Source organism: Aythya fuligula, chromosome Z (genome assembly GCF_009819795.1).
Source record: "Aythya fuligula isolate bAytFul2 chromosome Z, bAytFul2.pri, whole genome shotgun sequence".
In the NCBI taxonomy this organism is placed as follows: domain Eukaryota; kingdom Metazoa; phylum Chordata; class Aves; order Anseriformes; family Anatidae; genus Aythya; species Aythya fuligula.
In genome coordinates this window covers 1,956,504-1,977,232 of record NC_045593.1, presented here as the reverse complement: position 1 = coordinate 1,977,232, position 20,729 = coordinate 1,956,504, and the positions used below count along the sequence as shown (strand labels likewise).

The following is a 20,729-nucleotide window of genomic DNA, read 5'->3' as shown; positions in this document are numbered from 1 at the left end:
AGGTTTCCGAAAGGATCTGTGGTCTGACAGATATGGGGGGAAGTTTTATTGGTCTGGTTTGCATTAATCTATTAGCCAGGTCTTTGGTTGTCCAGATGATCCTAACAGAACATGGATTTAGACACGGAAAACAAGCAAAAACCCAGGAAAAGTCCTCAGATTGCGTTACAAGTCAGCAGCCTGGGAATTCAAGAGAGTGCAATTATACTAAGATAAAGCTGCCCTGGGAAATAAGCTTTGGTTTGTATTCATCAACGTGGCACTGACTTTGAAATCCTTGAGATTCCCTTCTCCCAGACGTTCGTATCGACTGAGGCATTAAAAGTCATTAGGGGTCCTTCCTTGCTAACTAGATTAGTTAGTGCACGTGCCATAATTGTTTCCTAAAATGCTAAATGCTTCACTCAGACAAGCCTGAACTGACTTGAAAGGATGCAATTCACAAAGCCTCGTTTCTCCAAAAATTTCACAAAGCCTCTGTGTGGCCTGATGCAAGTAGCTTGAAGGAGATGCGAGTGTACCAAACCCCAGAGATGTTCATTTTTATCCTCTTCAGATCATTGTCACCTTAAGAGGAAGGGGCATTTCACTTGAAAATGCAAATTTGTTTTGGATTGAACAGAAAAATAGTGCACGCTGCGGTTATCTCTAACATCATCGCCTGGCCTTTCGGAGGCTCCCTGTTTCCAGCGAGATCAAACAGCCTTGAAAGAAAGATCCCAAGAACTAAAATGGGGGAACAAAGGGACTACGGAGGTTTGCATTCTGTCATTAAAGCAGAAAATTAGCTGGAAGCTCACTTGGTGCTTTGTTCTTTAGCTGCTGAAAGTCAAAAAAAAAAGAGGAAAAAAAAAGCTGAGTTCACTGAATTTACAAGGGGCTGCTTTTAATTCAAGGTTTCCCTTGACCTGGCATCAAAGGGTTTCCCTCGAGAGCAGCAGGGAGAAACAGAACCGCTCCACGGGCTGGGTTAGCAGCACCTGGCAGCTCTTCCCCTTTTCCTCCTGCTGCATTTAAATTCCCAGATTAATCAGGCATTCGGTGAATCCAGTGAAATTTGGCATGCTCCCCACAATAAAGCTGCATTTGTCACATCCTAAACAGCTGAGATATGATGACTCCAAGCTAGGAGTGACCCACAGGTTTGCCCCAGTGGTGAGAGCATCCCCTTTGGTTAGGGGTGAGAGCAAGAGGTTTAAAAAAAAAAAAAAATGGAAATACTCACTGAAAAAGTGGCTCTTGCTCATCAGTCCTCCTTCAGAATTGCAATCCCACCAGAAAAGCTTCTCCTCAAAATATTTATTTATTGATAAAGATTAAAGAGAAAGCAGTTGTGTGTTTTTTTGTTTTTTTCTTCCAGACTGGTGCTGGGGGGAGGGAATGTTAATTTATATCCCCCCAAAACAACAGCCCGTGCTCCCTGAGCATTTGTTTTTGTCTCTTTTATTGCCATCAGCTCCAGCCTACAGCTTATAAACCTACCCAATACCCAAACAAATGCACAGGGAACCGTACCACGGGGCAGCTGGTGATGATTTACAAGCCGCTGGATAAATCACCACCAAAAACCTCGCTGATTATACCTCGAGCTACTGCTACCACGTTACAGGAGCTGTTTCTCCAGCCCAGCTTCACATTAAAGGCAAACGAGGGTAATAGGAAACTGAGCCTGGAGACTGCAGATTTCCCCTCCGAAACCTCAAGAGATGAAAAATTGCCGAGGTCATCGCATGAATTTTTAAATTGCAGCTCACTCGTGCACTTGCAAGGAAAAGAGATTCTTAGTATCGTGGGAAATCAGATGGTTTGAGCATTTCGGGTGATTTCTGAGCTTGATTCCATCCTCACTGCAGCACTAAGGTCTGCAAACTAAATCAATCTCACCATCCCTACTCCGCAGGAGGGCTAAAAGATTGCTCAGCCAGTTCACTTTAGGGAAGCAAATATTCAGTAGCAACAAAGAGGGGGGAAAAAACAAGACACAAATGATTCCCCGTCACACTTTTGTGTCCACCAAGTTCCAAAACCATTACGCAGCTCTTCATAATTGTTCATGTCACGTTCATAGATGGCGCGTCTCGGCTCATATTCATACAGGCATGAATACAATCCTAATTAAGTCACGGCCTTTCCCAGCCTGGTGTGCTAACGACCTACTGCAGCCAGTTTGCAAAGTGGCAAAGCATCCTGCGTTTGTTAAAAGCCATTCATCCACAACGGTTATGTCCCCCAAATACCTTGCTGAATGCAAATTGGGTAGGAAATATCTGCATTTGTCAAAGAAAAGGAGATAAAGATTCAATTCCCATGCAGTAAAATAAACATTTACTTTACGTATGACCTCGCAGTTTAATCTAAGTAATTTGGCTGTCTTGCAGGACGTTATCTTTTTACTTTATATCCTCCTGGATGGTGGCAGGGATTGATTTAATGCCTCGAAGTATAAACCCTCTGTTACCATACAGACAAATGGTGACAAATTCCTTCCCAGCACAGCATGAGGAATTGCTTGAAATGAGTAAATCAAATTTTCCAAATCCTCCTTCTTGCTACTAATTAGGCAGTGGAACAGGAGTTTTGGTTTTTACCTGTTGCTTCCTTGACTTTTTCAGCCACAGAAGCAGAAGAGTGGGAAAGCTCAGCTCTCCCCACATCAGGGCTGAGCCAGAGGGATAGGAAAGAGGCTCAGAGACAGGGAAATTTTCCCTTAAAACACCCACTCAGGAGCTCTTCAAACAGATTCCTAACCTGGCAGCACAATCCCTGCATTTGTTCTCCCCCAGTACAAGCCCAAATCCAGTTTTGCTCACTTCTACGTTGGCTTTTCCACCCGTCCCACACCTGCCCTCCTTTGGGGAGGCACTGGCCCAAAGACGAGGGCACCTCACCCATGAGGAGACCAGCATCTTCAGTCCCATCTTTATGGCCTATCCTCATCCCCAGCCCCAGAACAGAACCCAGAAGCTGCTAACTCTCCAAAATATTTTGGTAATTTAGGACCAGATCCCATCTCTCACGCTTTCCTCAGTCCTCCAAACTGCTGGAAGAGTTTGGGCCGCGCTTACCGGTTCGTCTCGCATATCCCCTGGTAGGCCTCGATCACGTCCTCCTGGTCGATGTGCTTGTCACTGTTGGGCCAGCTGGCAGGGCTGGTGATGGCCTCCTAAATTCAACACGAAAAACACAGCAGCGTGACCTCCTGAACATCCCTCAAGGTCCCCAAAACTGAACAAGTCCCACGAGTAACGGAGCTCCCTCGGGGCATCCCTCGGACTAGAGGGTTCCTACAAATTCGTACGTGCAAGAGGACAACAGCAAGGATCAGAAGATGGAAGGAGGATGAAGAGAACCCAGAAGGGAGATAAGGAGTGCCCGTGTGTGGCCCGAAACACAAAAACACACTAAAACCTCAAGGGAGGATAAAGTGGTGAATTAAAAAACCCAAGTGAGAGTTTCAGAAAATGCACCCTTCGGTCAGAGCAGGCTCTAAACAAAAAAGCCTTCATGAGAAAGGGTCAAACTCTTCCCTTGCCTACGTGCCAGTAGAGACACCACAACTGCACCAGCATCACACGAGCAGAATCTGGTCCAGAAACCATTTTCCACCATCCCGTTTCCTTGCGGAATAGGTTGGCTGTCACAAAACATCACCGGGATCACCTCAATGTTTCCCGGGATGGGAAAAGGCAAGAGAAATCCCGTTATCCTCTCATTTACCATATTTTTGCCCGGCTCTTTCTGCTGGGCTGCCTTCATTATCTGCGACCTCAGGATGAGCACTTCTTCCTTCCGCACTTCCAGCTCCTCGTTGGCCGACTTCAGCTGATTCAGCAAGAGATTATAACTGTCCTGAACATCATTGGAAGAGTTGTTCTGGGTTGCTCGGTCTGTGATAGCTTTCCTCAGCTCGTTAAGTTCGTTTTTCAGCTTCTTGTTCTCCGACTCCAGCTCTTGCCTCTGGAAAACACCAAACCATCACAAGATTGAGCGAAACTGCCGAGCAATGGGTTGACTGCCTCATCTGCTTCTAAGATGCCTCTCGTGCTGGTGATCCCAGCTGACCCATCAATTCCTGCCCCAAATCAGCCTTCGGAAAAGATTTTTGCTGCAATCAATAGCCTGGTGCTATTTAATCTCATGTGGTGACACAGAGGAAAATTGGCATTATTCATTGGCATTATTTTTAAACACAAAATCAACCCAGTAGAGAACCCAAACGCATTTTTTCCTCTCTACCCCTTTTCCTTCTTAATCAAGAAATCACCACAAAACCCCACAATGTTTAATTCATTTCTGCCTGTCCTTAGATAAGCCGCAAGGTGCGGTCTTACACGGCCCTTCCCATTGCCAACATCCCGTCGGGTTTGAATTCCCACTGCATCTTCCTCTGTCACCCAGCCCGTAATTCTCCCCATCACATTTGCAGTTAAAGGATTTTCTCTCCCTGCTATCTTGTCAGCTGCTGGCATTTGACAGACGGGGTCGACGCCGTGCAGGTTTTACACCAACCGCTCCCCCCGAATAAAGATGCGTGAGCGCTGATGTTTTGCTGAGACAACCGAAGGGCTCCTTTGCTTTTTCATGACAGTAGGAGAGAGAGGAATAACAAATTCGGGCAGCTAGACAGCCTCTAGCTCGGTGTCTGGCGTGGATTCCCCTTCCCTAGGGACCGAGCTCCGTGGGGATTCTCCAGCGTCTACAACAGCACAACCTCTCCCCCAGGAGATTCGGGTTCCTCTCTCTCCCCTCTGCCTTCTGGCCCATCCCACAGCTTTCTTGTTAACTATGGGATATCTACCTCATTAGCAGCTTTGGCTAATGAATCTGAAAGCCACTGAGGGGGATGGGGACGGTTTATGCAATTTATATAGCATGTAGCTCGCACAGCTGTGCAAACCTTATTTCCATAGGAAACGGGTGTTATAATTATAAATCCTTCCAGATTATAAATAGCAGCAGAGGTGTGAACAGAAGAGCTGATCTGGCATCTGGACAGCCAGCCCTCTCCTGGATGAACAAACACCATCATTAACAGAGCACATTCAGGTACTTAAAGCCATCTGTCATTTAAAAAATTGTAAGAAATGCGTTCGATCCAGCAATTCCTCCACGTCCACATCAACCACGGCTCAAGCTTTTCAGTTAAGTGTTTCTAAAAGAAGTTTGGAGAGCGTGTACACGATGGGAAATCTTCACCAAGAAGGGTTTAACTCTTGCTGGGTAGCTCAAGGATTGACTCACTTTGAACCCTTTTCTGCTCAGGCTCAGCCAGATGAAGGGGAAGAAGCAAGGCATTAATTGATTTTTCTACCCAAATGGTTTTTGATTTTTTTTGCTGGAGAAGCCTTGCTTGCTTTTCTTGCAGGTTTTCCACACTCCTAACTCCAAAGGCTCGTTGTAGGCATCTAGGAAGATGCCTAGACAGCAGCGCTAGAAGGGTGAACCTCCATAAATCCGAGGTTAGTGCTGCTGTGACAGCAATTCATTCCCTATTCTATTTCTGGTCCTCGATAGGAAAAAAAAAAAACAACACCCTCTATAGAAGCTTATTTAATGATGAGCTTACAAATTCAAGAGCATCCCAGCTATCCTGCTAGGAGCACAAAGTCAGTGCAAGGACTTCTTGGTGCTTTTGTTCCCACTCCCCCAGCCCCAGAAAACACATTTTTCACTGATCTTTTTGTTGCATGTGCATAACTCAGAGACACACCTGCCACCAGGACCTCCCCAGGAGAATAAACAAGGAGTTTCCCATCCTCCAGCCCTACCTTACAGCTGGCTGGGCACATTTTAGGACAGCAGCAACTAAAAACTCTTTATCCATTATAAAGGACTCCTAATAAGGGGGAATTCACCACGTGCAGCTTTTACACACCAGCTCCTCCACGTAACAACTTTTTAAGCTGGCACAAGGGAAGAATAAATTTGATTACACATGACTCTCGAAGGAGCCGTGTATTTCAACTCATCTATAGGGAATGCAAAATCCTCTCCTTTAGGAAGACGTTTCCTGCCACGATGTCTTTTGAAGGAACTGCTCCTGGCTTTTCTACGGTTTCTCCTAGACCTGAATTCAACCCAAACCCTACGTGCCACTGCTGGTCTGAATTTTTTTGCCAGAAAATCACCCACTTGCCAGAAATTGCCAGAAAATCACGAGTGGGTCCAGCAGAGTCTGTCTTTCTCTTGCTGAGCACTGTACGGATTTAAAGCAAGCTCTTAGAGCTGGTTGTTCATTTTTGCCACCTTCAGCTCATTTTCCTACAGCCACAGTGAGAACATCATGATGGAAATCCTTAAAAAACACCGTGCTGGAGATCCCTAAAGGGCTCTTGCGGTGCAACGTCAGGGTTTTCCCCTTCCAACCTTCAACTTCGCTTTGCTTTACAAGGTCAAGTCAAAGATCAGACCTAAAACCTTCACAGCCACGTTTATCCAACAGAAAGACACTTGGGCAATGATCCTAAAGCTCCTGCCATGCTTCTGCTCCAGCGGGCTGCGCAGAGGTACTAATGAAACTCAACAAAAATAGCACGTTTAGAGCCTAAAAATTGGATGGACTAAGTGCCAGAAAAAGCTGCTGCTAGAGGTATGGTCTCGAGTACGAGCCCCTCGCTCACCTTCAGACTGTTGTAGGCAAAATCTTCGTGGTCCGAAGCCATTTCGGTCTTCGTCTCGATTACCTACAGGGGTTGAAGAGAGAAATTGGTATTAAAGAGGAGCCAGAGGAGCTGATCGGGCTGAACCAGCCAGCTCAGTGAGAATAATGTTTTTAATTGGCGTTAGATGGAGTCCCAGCTCCACGTAGCTGGGGCTGCTTGGGGAGAAAATGGCTTAATTTCTTGTTAATATCTTGATAACTGTGGTTTATTGCAGCTTTCCCAGTTCACACATCTCCTAGCAAGCTGCTAGAGAGGATCAGTGGGAATATCTGGTGAGCCAAGTGAATAATTGCCACTGAGGCTTTTGTTGAGCCTCCTATGTGTTTGTTGACAAATGCAATAGATCTCACACTGAAGATAAATAAAATAATTGCCAACCAAAGCACCAGAAGCCCTGGATGCTTCCATTACGCAACCAAGAGTGAAGGCATTTGCTTAGGGTTTCATGTAGTAGCACGTTTATTGCTTCAGGACCCTATAAGCACAGACCCAGCATGCATCATCTCCCCACACACTGCCCTATAACGAAGCTCAGAGCTCTGGTTACAGACAGCAGGGGAAAACCTACACACAAACTGCCATTAAAAGCTCCCTCCATGCCATAAATAAGCTTGCTCATTTTCTAGAGAGATGAATTTTCACATTTCAGTGACAAGACAGGGCCGAGTCCTGCCTCTCAGTTACCATCAAGCTGTCCCTAACAGCAATTTTATTTGTTTTAAATGGCTTCCAGGCAAACTACCCAAAATACAGAAAGAGCTTTGGTTCCATAGGGAAGAAAGAACATATCAAAGGCAGCCCCTGTCCTGCAAAACAGAGGAAAGCTGCTATCAGAGTGTATTTTTCCTATCTTGTTATTTCTGATTTATTGTACTCTTTTAGCCTGCGATGAATCCCTGCCAGATGTGGTCACAAAAGCCACAGGAACTGGGATTTGAAATGTGTTTTGGGTTTCCACTGCCTCCCGAAGAACCCTCTTGAACGTTTTCCGTTCTATCTTTAGGCTCACTTGAGATACTGTCCTAAATGTGTTAAAATAAGCATTTTGTCAGAAAAAAAAAAAAAAAATCTGTTCTCCCATCTAATTGCCATCAGCTGCCAAAAAAAAGTTCCTCTCCGTTTCCTCGATGGATTTTCTGCCTTTTAATGTGACCTTGGTGCTCCTAAAGCTCAGTTCCTGTATTGTGTCCTCAGGCAACCAAGGCAAGCCAGTTAGAAACCTGAAATATTCCTACAAATTCAAAGGCATCCCTTACCTGGGCTTTCTTGCTTTCTTGCTCCTTCTTCTCCAGCTGGGTTTGCAGCTTCTTCCTCTCCTGCTCGAGGTCCCTCACTCGCTTCTGCAGCTTTAGGAAGAGGCTCATGTCCATGGCTGCTTTATCCGTCCCAACCTCCTGAAGAAGAAACTCTCTTTAAACAACGACTTTTAACGTCCCAGTCGACCCATTTTAATAAATTATTGACTATTGAACATCCATTAGATAGGCTGGCTGCTTGAGGCCATGGTTAAAAAGATAAATACTTGGCTAGAAGGGGATCAAGCATTTTTAATTAGTGGGCTTTTTTTTTTTGTTTGGTTGTTTTTTAATTGAACATTTAATAGTAGAGCACGGCCAATACTGCTTGCCTTGATATTATGCTTGATATTATGCTAAAGCCACGGTTTATAAGATGAAGTTGGCTTCACCAACTGCTCTCAGAGCAGCTCAGAAACACGAAAGTAACAGAACAGCAGCCGTACCTCCACCTGCTGCATCACATCCTCGGTGTCTCCGATCTCAGAGGTGGAGATCGATGGATAATTAGAGTCAGACTCCAAGCTGCTCTGGTTGGATGGGTTCCTCTTGTGCCCCGGTGCTTGCTGTCAAGGAGAGACACGGATACACAACGCCTTCAGTGTTTAAGGAAGGATTCCTCACAAAGCACTGGTTCTTTGAGCAAATATTTGCGTACAGTAAGGTTACCTTCACGACAGGCTGGACTGTCTCTATTTTCTAATTTCTGGCTCCTGTGCCCTACCATAACGCTCATATTAACACGTAGGCATACGTTAAAACAAAATATAAAGGGATCCAGAAGCTCGCTTTAAAAATCCTGCATGAATTACAGGCTGCCCATGACACCAGATGCCTGTTAAGTGAGAACATGCAAAGCTGAGCTCAAGATTATTCTGTTCACACAACCCCACGGGGCTCCCTTTACACGCTCAGCCTTCCACCTAACCCAGCAGCACTGTAACCATCAGCTCATTTTCAGCAGTTCCCCTAAAACTTTAGCAAAGCTGAATCTAAAAACGCTGCCCTTTGAAATTCTCATGCCTTGCTTTTGTTTTTTTTTTTTTTTTTTTTTTTTTTTTTTTTTTTTTTCCAAATTCAACACCCACTTGGCACGTGAACATCACTGAAACCAAACGGAAAACAAGATGCAGGTGCCAGCTTCTGCTGTGATTCACGGGTTTCTCCAAATTGTTAACAGAAAGTGTAAAATATCAGCATCCTTTTGCAAGACACACGCATGGTTTGGCTTCAGCGTGAACATTTGGTCCTAGAAACCTCAAACCCAAACCACACAACAATATCAGCTCTGCCACGTGTTTTGGGGATGAGTAAGCCACGTTATCCAAGCACCAACACGATGGCCAGGACAAAAGAGAATAATTTCAGCTTCATTACCTTTATAATGGTCATTTCATCCCTCAAGTTGTCATATCTTTGCTCCAGCCTGGAATACTCTTTTATCAGGTTCTGGTACCGAGACCTCTCCTCCTCCAGCTCTTTCTTCATCTGGATGTTTTCCTCAGCTGTGCTTCGTGCAAATTCATCTTCAAAATAAGAAACACCAACAGTGAATCGTGCTCTTCATCTCTGAAAGGAACTTCTTGTAAACACGTGCAATAACATTGACTAATTAACAAACCTCTCTCTGCCAAGAACCTTTAAAATACATACGAGCATTTGTTAGTCGTTAAAGGCTTATCATTTAGATCCTACTCCTTGCTATTTGGAACAGCTCTGGCTCTTCTGCAAGGCTCAGGCGTGCCAGCTCCAGCTCCCACAGGCTGGCCATAAACCCACTTGCAAACAGGCTGGCACAGAACAGAAATATATTGATGTTTAAGAATTGTCTTTGATGGTAACTGCATTTAAAGACTTCTCTGCCTGCTTCTTCCCACCACCAGATTGGACATAGGAAGAAGCCAACAGCAGCATCTTTTTTATTTTATCATACAATCATCAACCACTTACCATGGTAAGGCTGCAGGCTTAAGAGTGTTTTATATTAAAATTAATTTCTTTCTTTAAAAACTCCCCTTTGGAAGGAAATCTGCTCCTCTCCCCTTTTTGAGAAACCAGGCAAGTGTAAGTCCATGAAAACCAGTAAGGAGAGAGCCACCAGCGTCTAACAAATGGCACCGTTTTTACTGAACACATAGGAACCCAAAGCTAAATCTAAGCCAGAAGCATCAATGCTCCCTTTCCTGCTCTGCTGGGATCAAGTTGAGGTCCCTAATCATTTTTAATGTTCGTTATCCATTTCAAAATACCCATGAAGCAGAAAGGTCAGGCTTCTCCCTGGGAGCACTTCATTTCATGCACCCGATCGAAACCCCAGGTATTGGGGGTGATGAGGTTCGTCTGTGCCCACGCTTGTCAAAAAAGCACTGGAAAGCTTCAGCCAGCCACTGCCTAACTCTGAAAGGTGCCTTCCACATCCAGAGAAACACACACAGGAACCACCAAGCCATAAACCTTTCTTCTTACCTTCCGACTGACAGAGGATTCTGCTGTTAAGCTCCTCCTTCTCCTGCTTCAGGAGGGCGTTTTCTTCTTCCAGGTCGGAGATACGCTGCGGAACAAAGCAAAAAAAAATCACTTTACACCCCTGCAGAAGCTCCAGGTCAGCGAGGCATGGTGTGTGCTTTGTATATCCACTATTAACACCCCCAATTGCCTAGCAAAAAGTAACGAAAACTTGAACTGAATCCTGCTAAACACTTTTTGTGCTTCTTTTACCTTTTTTTCTGCTACTTCTTTATTTAAAATGAAGGGAAACGATGCCACTTGTCACCTAACAGCAACACTGGGCTGAAGCTGACAGTCTCCTATGCTGTAATTTTGTTCGTCCTCGTGAATTTTGATCCATTCACTAGTGCCATCCCACTGCCCCTTGCTCTCTGATCCATTCATTTGCTCTGTGACTACGATTTCACGCATCTCTCTGTACAGTAGGAGAGCTGGAGACTGAAAATACAATGAGAAAGTGAAGAAAAGATGTTTTAAGGTATGCAAAAATCCTGTTTTTTTAAATGGTGGAAACCAAGGCATGATTTTAATCATGATTTTTGCACCAACAACTTAACTCTATCCCCTCATTCTTGTATCACTTCGAATAAATGCCCTGGCAGACATTAGATCAGCTTTGATGCCTTCAAGTTCAGAAGAATTCTTAAAAGAAATTAAAAAAAATAATGAGAGGAACCATAACACAAAGGAAAGGAAAACCTATGCTGCAATAGCACAGAGAAGAACTCGATTCATTTATCCCAGCAGGGAAAAGATAAGGGATGATGGGATTATTCTATAAGTGTTCTCTAGGATGTGCTGATAATGAACTCTCTTACCCAGAAGACAAAGTTATGATGGTTGGAAGACAACACTGGACAAAAAATTGGACCCTTTTTACAGCTTTGCCCCAGAGCCCTGCTGCGACACCAGTGCCTTCTGCACCTCCTGCCCATCTTTCTATGAGAAACCGATCCCTGAAGGTGATCAAATTCCTGAGCAGGTTTAAAACCATCTCTCCTCCAGGGTCTGGACCTCCAGCTGTGAGATCCAGCCTCTGAGCATCACTTTTGAAACTATTCCAGCACAGGACCACAAACCTGCTCGCCCCATCTCCTGCTGCCAGCCATTTCCAGGGCACTGCTGGCATGAAATGCATTTCTTATAGCAAAGCAATCACCACAACATTTCCCTGGCTTTTTCTCAGGTCTTCCCACTGCTGAGGAACTGAAGGGAGCAATTGGAAGCTCACGTCAAAGCTGGGAGCCTGCACTCCTCGTTAGAAATGGAAACAACCGCTGTGGTTTATAATTAAACCATTTATCAACGTGGTAAGCTACATAGTATTTACTCAGCCATAGGCACTGCTGCAAGAAGGGAAAGCTTTTGCTTTGGTTTTCTGCTTTTTGAAAGCGTTTCTTCAGTTGTTAAAACAACCTTTCTTCTGAGTGCTGGAGGGGGATTTGCAATTGAGACCAAAGAAGCCGGTTTTCCCCAGTGCATCGCCTTCAAAATAAAACATCCTTTCAGGCTTCTCCTGGTTTCAGCTAGGACAGAGTTAATTTTCCTCCTAGTAGCTGGTAGGGTGCTGTTTTTTTGGCTTAGGATGAGAAGAGTGCTGATAACACCCCGATGTTTTAATTGCTGCAGAGCAGTGCTTACACCAAGCCAAGGACGTTTCAGCTTCTTGCTCTGTCCTGCCAGCGGGCAGGCTGGGGGTGCAGCAGGAGCTGGGAGGGGACAGACCCAGGACAGCTGACCCCAAACTGCCCAAAGGGGTATTCCATCCCATCTGGGGTCATGGGAACAATAGATAGGGGTGAGGGGTGGCTGCTCGGGGTTAGGCTGGGCATCGGTCAGCGGGTGGTGAGCAATTGCATTGTGCATCACTTGTTTGTACACATTATTATTAGCAGTACTATTATCATCATTATTATTATTGTTATTATTTTTTTTCTGTCTTAATAAACTGTCTTTACCTCAACTCACAGGCTTCACTTTCCCGTTTCTCTCCCCCATCCCAGAGAGGAAGGGGAGAGGGTGAGCAAGCTGGGTTAAACCACAACAAGGCTCTAAAAGCCTAAGCTAACAAACTGAGCCCCGGGACAAAAAGGATCCTTTTGCCTGGGGTTGGAGAGAAGAAAACCACCGAGTCCACATCCTCCAACGTGGGGGCAACGCACAAGCACACGTGCAAAAAGTGCCCTCAGACAGAGGGAGGTGATCCCTAATCCCAGATCTTTTTCCCCTACCTCAAAGCGACTCACCTTCAGGTTGTCACGAGAAAAGCATTTGTTCTGGAATTACAATTGCAGAAGGCTCATTCATTTAAATCGAGCAGTCACAATTATTTCCAGCAGGAAATTAAAGCCACACCTCAGGTGACAAGCATGGGTGTGAAGGTCTTTCAGAAAACTGGTGAAGTAATTCAGGGTAAAATGTGCATTTGTACTTTTTGCTTGAAAAAAACTAAACTCTCCACATTGGATTCTCTTTCACCTAGTTGAAGGATTTCTCTCCTATTCAAAGGACAGAAAATTAAGGCTTTCCCCCTTCAGATTTGCAAAGCTTTCACCTGCATGACCACCTGCAAGGGACCTACACGAGATAGGACACGACAAACACACGCACCTTTCTGAGCAAGTCTTTCTCCTTCATGTAGCTGTCTTCCACCACCTTCCTCTCGCCGTGGGCTTTTTCCAGCTCCAGCCGGAGGTGCTCCATCTCCTCCCGCAGGCTGACGAGCTGGTTGCCATCACCCTGCTGGCTCTGCTGGTACTGCTCCAGCTCCTTCTTCAGCTTCTCCACCTCAGAGGAGTGGGCAGACGTGAGGGTAGAGAGCTGCTCGTTCAGAAGTTTGTATTCCTTGTTCTGCGGCCCAAAAAAGAAGAAAGTAACACCGTAAGCAAGACCAGCCAAAAAATATAATCAGGCTTTTAAAGTTCTCTTTTTGAAAGGTTTCAGTAGTCGTAAAGGACTGGGCTCAGGCCACTGTATGGAAGGCTCGTGCCACGTGGAGGCGAAGAAGTCAGAAGGCAAAACAGTTAAAAATTACCCATTTGTGACTTTTTTTTTCCCCTTTTCCTTCAAAAAAAATAAAATAATAAAACTCAATAGACTAGAGAATTCCTGAAATACATTTTTTTTTTAACTGGTCAGGCCAAGGAGTAAAGCAGCAAAGACAGATCTTGAGCTACCACTTCGTCCTCTTTCAAGGTGTTCATGGGGTTCAAATAAGCAAGAACACAAACTCAAGTGCAAGAAGCACTCTGCAACAGAGCCAAAGGCCCCCATTAGTCCCAGAACAACAGAGTTTTCCAAGAACTGTGCAGCCTGGTTAAGAAAAACAAATATGAAAGTAGAGAGTTTTATCTTCCAGGTCTACATAGGGTCTTCTCCTCATCATCCATATGTGCTTCAGTGCCTGTCCCTCTCCTTAAGCAAAGGGGATTCAGCAAAAGCCCCTTGGCCCCTGGAAAACATCCCAATGTACCCCCTCTCACTGGGATATTCTGTAGGAAAACAGATTTAATCCTTCCTCGTGTGTGCAACAGTCCCTCACATGATTTAGAAGCTGAATTAAACAGGCCCAGTGTGCGAGCAGCGGCTGATATATGATAATAGGTTTTAATGTTTGCGAAGAAGGATCTTCTCTTCTTCAGGGACGCACTGAGCACGGCGTATCTCTATCCATGCGTGAGCTAAAGAGGCAGAAATAGAAACGTTTTCTTCCACGGCTAGTCAGATAAAGGTACAACTGCAGCTCTGCGGGTTACCTGCGATGTATTTTCTTAAAAGCTAATGGCTATTTGAAAAGGTTGTGTTTATAGATCAGCAAAGACTGAAATAGGGGAAATTCAGGGAAAACATGCCACAACAAAACTCGCTGCTGCCGGGAAACAAAATCCAGCACGCTGACATTAAATCCTGCTGCACCACTTCTCATTAGCACCTCCAAAGCATCGCAGGGAAGCCTGTCATCCCTGAAACGAGGTTAAAATTAGCTCGCTGGACAGGCCGTCGGGAGTAATACTGAGCTTTCCTGCAGAAGTTACGCAGAAAGCATCAAAGTACCTCCTTCAAAACCGTCTGCACAGAGATTGAGGGAGATGGAGATGAGCCCCAGCCCGTTATTTCTGCCTGCTTAAAAGCCCTCCATGCCTTCTTCCCTTTCTGTTGCTTTCACAGTCCCCCTCAGTAAAGCCAACCTTAACCAAAGATTAAAAGGTAATTAATTCCACCTATAAATGAAGCAGAGGCATATCAACGAGATTTCTGGCCCGTAAGCGTATAGCAAACCCTCTGCCCAAGTTTTTCCCTCTTCTTAGCTACAGTTCTGCAAAGCCTAAGCAAGCAAGCAGGCATTTGAAAATTAAACCCTGCAGTTTAAATGTCAGACTACTGCGGCGCACACGCTGTGGCCAATTAATACAAGCAAGGAAAGCGGCCAGAATCCCCCAAGTGGCTTGACTCTGCAGTATCCGAGCCAACGCACAGTCATTTTTCATCTCCTTCATCGCAGGACCTCAACTGTCGTACGGGGATGGGAGAGATTTAAGGCTGCAAGGAAACTGAGCGTGATGGGTGTGGGTTCCTGACGCATCCTAATTGTCCGACGCGTTTCCAAGCTGCTGGTGTGGCTTTTCGAGTGATGGTTTTCCAAGTTTCCTGATTTTATCTTCCTTCTGGGCAGCTCACACAACCATTATCGCACAACTTGTGCTCTTCAGACACGAGGTGGAGACCCAAAATCCAAGTGGCATGCATGGTGGCACCCTACCCTTACAAATATCTGGCCAGGAGAAGGCCGCTACCACCACGTTGGCCTCCCAAAACCTCGTGGGAAGACAAAATCCTTCCCAGAAATGGAAAAAAGGAGAGGCACGAAGTGGAAGGAGGCCCATGCCAGCCCCAACGCGGCTCGGGACCTACCTGCTCGTCGATCTTCCTCTGAAGCTGGACCACTTTGTTCTCCATGCCAATGTTGAGCTTCTTCAGGTGCTGCGCCGAGCGGGCCTCGATCTTCAGCGCCTTCAGCTGCTGCCTGGCCTTCCTGCGCCGGTAATAACACTGCAGGACGATGGTGGCACCTCGGATCCGTCGGAAACGGGTGCGGGCCAGCCAGCCGCGGGCGTATTTCTGGAGGATGGTGGCTTTGTGCTCTGCGAGGACCTTTAAAACACAAGCAAGGAGAAATCAGGGGAGAAAAGGCACCCGCAAGGTGGCAGCGGTTCTTGTTTGGCAGCCACGCAGCACCCAGCACTTCCCAAATTCCTTCAAAAGGATTTGTCCTCCAAGTAGGAGCATCCCGGTAGGTGCTAAAGGTGGTGGCTGGAGACAGGAGCTTTTATTTTGCATTTTATTTTATACCCAGGAAGGGATACTTCAATTTCTGTGACACTGAGTCTTAGGAGCCACCCTGCTTGAACGACTCAAGACCCTCTTGGCCTTGAAACAATCATAAATAATCATAAACAAGAGGGTAAATAGGATCCTGGTGGGTGGCTAGGGGATATCTGTGTAACCCCATCATCTCCAGGACCAGGCTCTCCCCTCCTGGCTCATCTTGCCTCTGATTTCAAGCATCCCCGTGACCCCCCACTCAGGCATAACAAGACTCGGTGACAATCAGCATAAAGCTGGGTCTGGAAAGTGGGCAGAGGATTTCCCAAAGCTGTTCTCAGTTTCTGTATAGAGATGGGCTGTCACCGTAACACTGGCTGTCATTAAACCTCTGCTGCTGTGCTTCCAGCTCCTGGCTAAACACAGGAAGCTAATGGAGAGAAACAATTAAAGAGGGATTTCTATCAACAAACGACTTGTCACCTTCGATGACAGACCCCACCAGTCTTCCTGTCGTACTGGAAATGGCACCTGCAGCACGGCTCCGACACAACTTCTGCTTGACAGGGAAGTTTTTGCCGAGCACGGGTTGGATCGAATGACATTTCCAGCTTTCCACAACGCCTTCTGGCATTTGTGTGACTAACTTCATTTAGCTTCTCCTCGGAGGTGCCGCTGCCAAAATCGTTTTCTGCTTTCCCTGCTTTAAATGGCAATGCCATCAACGTGTGCGCTCCAGAAACACCTGAGGCGGTCGGCTTATTAAAACATCAAAACGTCCACTGCAAATGAATCGCTGTGCAGCGCCGTGGAGGTAAATATAAAGGATTTTCCTACTTGTTTCTAACGCAAAGACGGTCTGGGGAGCCCTACCTGGCGATAAATCCTCCTGACAAACATGCCCCGAGCAAAAGCCTGGATGGTGATGGTTGCCTTGCGGACCCTCTGGAAAGCTCGGCGGATGCGCAGCATTCGGTACTGCTTCTGCAAGGTGATGGCAGCTCTTGTCCTCCTCAGGTGCTCTGCAAGCCTGCAAAGCACGGGGAAAAGGTTAGCAATCAAAAATAAACTCCCTGTATTGTCACAACGAGTATTAAACCTTATGGTGAGGAAAACCTTTTGTCCCAAAGTAGCTTGGTAGTGTTCAGGAGAGACCACCCCAGCAGTAAGGCTAAGAAAAGAGAAGCTGAGAGCATGTCTTCGTTAGGGTAATGGGAACTTGTACGCAATCAGACAGCGTTCATGGCTCCTGGGTGCACCAGAACCAGAAATCACACACCTCTTTATTCATCAACAGCATTAAAAACAAACATTTTGCAGCTTTTCCCTGAGTTTGAACTCTCTGCATGAAATACTCGAGCCGATCAATGCCCAGGTTGGCTCCGCCACTTCCAGAACTATAAAACACGCCGGGTATCTACCAGCTCCAGGAAAAGTGCAGCAAATTGATCTGACATTTAAGCCGGTGTGCACTGGTTTGGCGACATTCAAGAGCAGAACCCCAAGCAATTCATACAGAGTAAATAATGAGGGATGTGGTCAGCTTGGCGACATGCTGCTCCCCTTCTCCGACTGAATTCGTGTTCAATTTGCTGTTACACAGCTTAATAAATGCCCATAAAACCTCCGTTTAATCCGATAATTAGCTTGTTTTGCCGAATTTATGATTCATTTACTGCTCTCAGCATGAAGGATTTTATAGGCATTTGAGCCACTTTTTGTGGCTCCCCTTTTTGCCAACCTTCCTCTTACTGCTTGGGACTCAATTGCTTTAACTTCAAAGTTAAGAGCTCTTTCACCAAGAGGTCCACGAGCCTTGAGAAGCACGTGGACTTTTAGGAGCTAGAAACATCTCTGCTCAGCTCTAAATAAAGGTCACCAAACTGCCCAGCTTTGCTCATTTGAGACCTTCTCATCCCCAGATTCTCCAGTCCCTTTCACAAGCACAAATAATAGAGCAAATTTAAATGGCATCTCTGATGTTCTTCCAAAATACAGAGTGACTTATAGGAAATCTTTAAGGTCTCTTCTAACCCAACCCATTCCCTGAATCCAATCTCCCTGTTCCTATCTGAAAAGTGCTGCTCTGGATGTGGGAGAAGAGCAGTGCTTGATGCGAACGAGGGGCACGGATGCCCAGTGACCCATGTGTTGGGATGCTAAAAAAAGTGCTTGATTGCCTCCTCACACCCACCCCACGTTTGCTATCAGCACTACTCTCCAACACAGCATTATTTACGGAAACCCAGCACTAGGACGCCTGAAATTCCTGCACGCAGAGAGTTAAACTTCCAGCTCTCTCATGCCCTACTGTAAATAGCCCCGTCGCCAGTGATTTGGAGTGATTTTTCTCATTACGAGGAATACAGTAAATCAATTCCGAGAACTCCCCTTGGGTACCAAGGAGGCACAAGCCTGGTCCCTGCAGAAGATGAGCGCATACCAATTAGCAAAGTGCTCGCTACCCAGTCCAAATGCCATTTGCCAGTGGTAGTTCCAGAAAAAAAAAAATATTAGTTCTGTGAAACACTCCCACCTAAATATCTCAGAGTGCTTTAGTCATCCAATTATAACCTAGCTGCCTCCGTTATTACCCTGGCCCAGCACCCAGAAATTAAATTAATACAGTTGGAGGCTGGGAATTTTGATCACTGGCCTTTAATAAGAGCAGAAGAGGTTGAGGCCAGGAGTGTGAATTTGGCACGGCAGCTTTCACCAGAGTGGTACCTCCGCGTGCCACACGAGTGCCCAGAAATGTTTTCAAACCCCTCTTTTACCAGGGAAGGTCCCTGGAGGGCTTCCTAGCACTCACCTCCGTGCCAGGTGCCCGCGTGCGTAGCGCTGGATCGCTATTGCAGCCCGTCTCAGCCTTTGGTACTTGATCCTCTGCAGCCAGCCCCGCACCGTCTTCTGAATCATGATGGTGGCAGCTCGGAACTTATCCGCTCGCAGTTTCTCCAGATATGCCACCTGGCCTGCACGGAAAAAGATCTTGGTACGTCCAAACTGGAACTTGTCTGGATCCTTTTCAAAAGCATAAAGGAAACTAAATTTAATTAAGGCAAACATGATTCTTTTTTTTTTTTTTTTTTTTTTTTTTTTTTTTTTTTTTTTAGTCTATCTTGCTCATTAGATACAGGTTACAAAATTTGGAGTCAAATTTATCAGCTAACGTCTCTTCTCAGTTGGGTAACAAACATAATATCAGACTCCAAACAATTTCAGCTTCCAAAAAACCCACTGAGGAATGAAGCACTAGGATTCAATCTTAACTTCCACAAATTTTGAATGCGTTTATTTACACAGCAAGGCAAGTGCAGGAGACTTCAAGAAAAGGTTTATTTTACAGAAAAAATTAGGGCTTAAATCTGCAAAATTCTGCACATGCTGCAAATGACTCCGCAGCTGAGAAGCAAAACGCCTGGTGCATAAGGCGAACAACCTCTGCAGAAAGAGGAACCCAAGCGAGTAAATTCCTCAAAATCCTATGAGGAAAGCAGGGTTGAAAAATTAAAACTTGCCAAAGGTTCTGCACGCATTTTGGGCTCCTCAACAGTCTGCACATTTGCAATTTAAAATAATGCACATGAATCTGAGTAGTAAGGTGTTGGTGAGACGTGACAATAACTTTTTTGATTAAATATGTAAAGTGAAAAGGTTCCAATTGATAATTATTATTTTTTTCAACATATAAGTGGCTATTAGGAGTCTCCCATACATCAAGATCAAGAAGTTATTGTGTGGCGAGCCACATACAGGAGGAGAGGTTGGGGGATGAGATTTCTGGAGATGGGCAGTGGTTCACCTACAGTCATGGCAGACTCTGGACTCCCCCAGCCCAGAAATACCAAAGCCACGAGCTTCTGTGCTGTAAAAATTGCTGCTAAAGACTCAGTCCCAGCTCACCTTAATGAGGTCTTCCAGCAGGGTCTGACAGATCTGCTTCTTGTCATTCTTTGAGAGGTCTCTCTGCTTCATTAGAACACGATACCTATTGAAAAAGTCGTGATAGGTCCACCTGAAAGCAAGAGATAGGCAGGATTAATCTGTGCGACAGGCATCGTTTCCTAAAAAATAAAGCATTTGGAGTCAGGGTTGAAACTCACACAACCCCGTGTAATTAGCAATGGAGAAAGAAAATTAATACAGTGAGTTATGGACCTCCAAATTAACACAGTGAGTTATGGACCCCTCAAACCCTGAGTTTTTAATTAAAACACTAGGTGTTTCCAGCCCTGTCAAGTACACCCATGGTTATTTCCAAAAAAAAAAAAACACGCAAATGAACATTGAAAGGAGATGGGAGTGAACTGCAGAGATCTTGATTTATGCCCTCACTCAATGAAACCACTCGTGTGCCTGAACCTCACCCTCATGGCCGCAGAAACAGCATCACCAAAATGAGAAGAATACACAGAAACATCTCCTACTCAGCCCAGCAGCCCTGGCTATGCATTTATTTGGGGGTTATTCCACTTAATTCTATTTTTTTTTTGTCCACTTCACCAAAATAAAATATTCTAGGGATTGAGAGAGGGGGGAATATAGCACATATTTCAAAACACATGACCAGTAGTTTCACATTTGTCCAGAAAATTCAGCAGGGAAGGAAAGCCAGACTGATAAAAACAATGAATTTCCTGCACAGGGACACTGCAAAAAAAGCCATTTTCAAAGAACATGGCAACAGCAAAAAGCTAGAGTCCTTCGCATCGTACCTAAAGCACAAGGTAAGAGACTGGAGTAAGAGGGGAGTTGTGATGAGCGTCAGAAAAATGAGGATTTCCCAAGCTCAGAGTGCTCTGGGTAGCTCTGGCATAGCCAGATTTGGAGGTTTCACCCTATTCTGCATGGGCAAACCCCCAAATGAGGGCAAGTATTGGGTTTTCACTAGCCAGAGACCCGTAACCCAAACTCAGACACCTGCAGAAATTCCTCAAAG

At 45.5% G+C, this 20,729-nt stretch overlaps 1 protein-coding gene across 2 annotated transcripts in view; it reads right to left on the bottom strand.

Annotated features, from left to right (window-relative positions):
- The window catches only part of MYO5B (myosin VB), a 70,410-nt gene that overhangs the window by 11,799 nt on the left and 37,882 nt on the right, over positions 1-20,729 (bottom strand). For both annotated transcript variants that reach the window (XM_032206436.1, XM_032206437.1), the window contains exons 18-29: positions 19,694-19,805; positions 18,600-18,811; positions 16,661-16,817; positions 15,377-15,616; positions 13,076-13,315; positions 10,424-10,508; positions 9,335-9,483; positions 8,404-8,523; positions 7,919-8,056; positions 6,621-6,683; positions 3,718-3,957; positions 3,066-3,163 (exon numbers count right to left, since the gene is read on the bottom strand). In XM_032206436.1, coding sequence (XP_032062327.1) covers positions 3,066-3,163; positions 3,718-3,957; positions 6,621-6,683; positions 7,919-8,056; positions 8,404-8,523; positions 9,335-9,483; positions 10,424-10,508; positions 13,076-13,315; positions 15,377-15,616; positions 16,661-16,817; positions 18,600-18,811; positions 19,694-19,805 — 1,854 coding nt within the window. The remainder of the gene's footprint in view (positions 1-3,065; positions 3,164-3,717; positions 3,958-6,620; positions 6,684-7,918; positions 8,057-8,403; positions 8,524-9,334; positions 9,484-10,423; positions 10,509-13,075; positions 13,316-15,376; positions 15,617-16,660; positions 16,818-18,599; positions 18,812-19,693; positions 19,806-20,729) is intronic.